At 55.1% G+C, this 2,327-nt stretch overlaps 1 gene segment (V, D, J or C); it reads right to left on the bottom strand.

Annotated features, from left to right (window-relative positions):
- Positions 1-210: 210 nt before the first annotated feature.
- LOC104402345 overlaps positions 211-2,327 on the bottom strand; it is a gene marked incomplete at its 5' end in the record, with an annotated part of 4,069 nt that continues 1,952 nt past the window's right edge. Inside the window, 2 exon segments of the C gene segment in view lie at positions 211-596; positions 1,524-1,841. Coding sequence covers positions 211-596; positions 1,524-1,841 — 704 coding nt within the window.

Below are 2,327 nucleotides of genomic sequence, written 5' to 3'. Positions count from 1 at the left end.
GCACGGAAAGCCCATAACCACGTCCCCACCACCCTTCTCTTCACCCCAATGGTCCCCACCACCATCTCCATTAGCTCTTCCTCCACCAAGAGTTGGCCAATGGGGCATCGGGCTTCCATTGGGATCAGTCTTTATTGGGATGCGGAATGACAACCAATCAAGCATCACATCCCCATCCCACCACCCCGCCCCGTCCAATCAGGGCCCAGCTTAGTAGCAGGTGACATCGGAGTCGCTGAGGACCACGGAGACGTTGACCATGGTGGGTTTACCAAGGCTCTTGTCCAGGTTCTTCTGGATGAAGGTCAAGGGGATCCCATCGTGGCCAACGATGCAGGAGAAGGTGTCCCCCCGTTGCCATTCAACCACTGGGACCTTCAACATGCTATAGAGGGTGAAGGTATCTCCTTCAGCTTTGGGACCAAAGGTGGAGAAGCTCTCGGAGGACACGGGGTGGTCTTGTTGGGTCCAAGTGACCAAGATGTCCTTGGGGCTGAAGCCTGTGGCCAAGCAGGTCAGGGTGGCCGTCTCTTGGAGGACCAGCTCATCGGAGGGTGGTGGGAAGACGTAGACCGTTGGTGGCTTCACAGCGGTGTCTATGGAGGAGGTGGGAGAGAAGGTCAATGGGGGTGGGCTTGGACCCTTCCAATGGGGTTGAGGCCCTTCCAATGGGCTTAGACCCTTCCCATAGACCATCATCTCCCAGTAGACCTTCCCCATTGGGTGTCCCAATGGACTTAGACCCTTCCAGTTGACTTGGACCCTCTCCATAGACCAAGACCTTCCTCTAGACCAACCTCTTCCAATGGGTTTAGACCCTTCCAATGGACTTGGTTGACCATCACCTCCCAGTAGATCGTCCCTATTGGGTGTCCCAATGGGTTTAGACCCTTCCAGTTGACTTAGACCCTTCCTATGGGCTTAGTTGACCATCATCTTCCTCTAGACCAACCTCTTCCAATGGGCTTTAGACCCTTCCAATGGGCTTGGACCCTCCCCATAGACCAAGATCTTCCTCTAGACCAACCTCTTCCAATGGGTTTAGACCCTTCCAATGGGCTTGGCTGACCATCATCTCCCAGTAGACCATCCCCATTGGGTGTCCCAATGGACTTAGACCCTTCCAGTTGACTTGGACCCTCCCCATAGACCAAGATCTTCCTCTAGACCAACCTCTTCCAATGGGTTTAGACCCTTCCAATGGGTTTAGACCCTTCCAATGGGCTTGGCTGACCATCATCTCCCAGTAGACCATCCCCATTGGGTGTCCCAATGGACTTAGACCCTTCCAGTTGACTTGGACCCTCCCCATAGACCAAGATCTTCCTCTAGACCAACCTCTTCCAATGGGTTTAGACCCTTCTTAGGGGCTTGGTTGACCATCGTCTCCCAGTAGATCATCCCTATTGGACGTCCCAATGGACTTAGACCCTTCCAATGGGCTTGGACCCTCCCCATAGACCCACTTTGTCCCACCACCACCATCCACCTCCAGCGGATGGCTCCGAAGCTCCATGTCCTACCTGTGACCTTCCTGATGGACCTGGTGATGGACTCCTGGAGCTCGGGGATGCTGACGCTGCAGGAGAACCTCTCCCCAGAGTTCCATTCCTCGGCGCAGATCTTCAAGGAGCTGCTGAGCCTGTAGAACCCGTTGGCCAACTTCTCCGCCGGCCCCGTGGTGGCATCCAAGGCGCTCCCTTTGTCCCTGCTCCAGGAGAACTTCACGTCCTGGGTGGACTTGAGGTTGGACACCACGCAGGAGATGCTGGCGTTCTGCTTCAGGTACAGGTCCTCGAGGGACGGCGGCACGATGGTGGCTTCCACCTGGGGCTTCACATCTAAAGGGGGGTGCGAGAGGGCGGGGGTGGGCGTCGAGGTCCAAACGGGGGCACCAGGAGGTTCTCGAGGGGGTTGTGGAGGGGGTCGGGGGGCTCCATCCGTCAACAGCCGCCCAAATTCCATCGAATTCCATCAAATTCCATCAAATTCCATCGAATTCCATCGAATTCCATCGAATTCCATCAGGTTCCTCCCGATTTCCCCCAATTTTCCCCAAATTTCCTGCCTTTTCCCCCAACTTTCCCCGATTTTCCTCCGTTTGTCTCCAGTTTCCTCAGTTTCTCCCCAGTTGCCCCCAATTTCCTCCAAATTCGCCTCCGTTTCCTCAGGTTTTCCCCTTGTTCCCCAAGTTTGCCTCAAATTTCCATCTCCATCATCTCCATCCATCGTCTCCATCATCTCCATCAACTTCATCATCTTCATCCACCTCCATCCACCTCCATCCATCATCCCCCTCCATCCACCTCCATCCACCTCCATCATCT

This window comes from Nestor notabilis, unplaced genomic scaffold (genome assembly GCF_000696875.1).
Source record: "Nestor notabilis isolate BGI_N333 unplaced genomic scaffold, ASM69687v1 scaffold1012, whole genome shotgun sequence".
Classification (NCBI taxonomy): domain Eukaryota; kingdom Metazoa; phylum Chordata; class Aves; order Psittaciformes; family Psittacidae; genus Nestor; species Nestor notabilis.
This window is presented reverse-complemented; position numbering and strand designations above follow the sequence as displayed.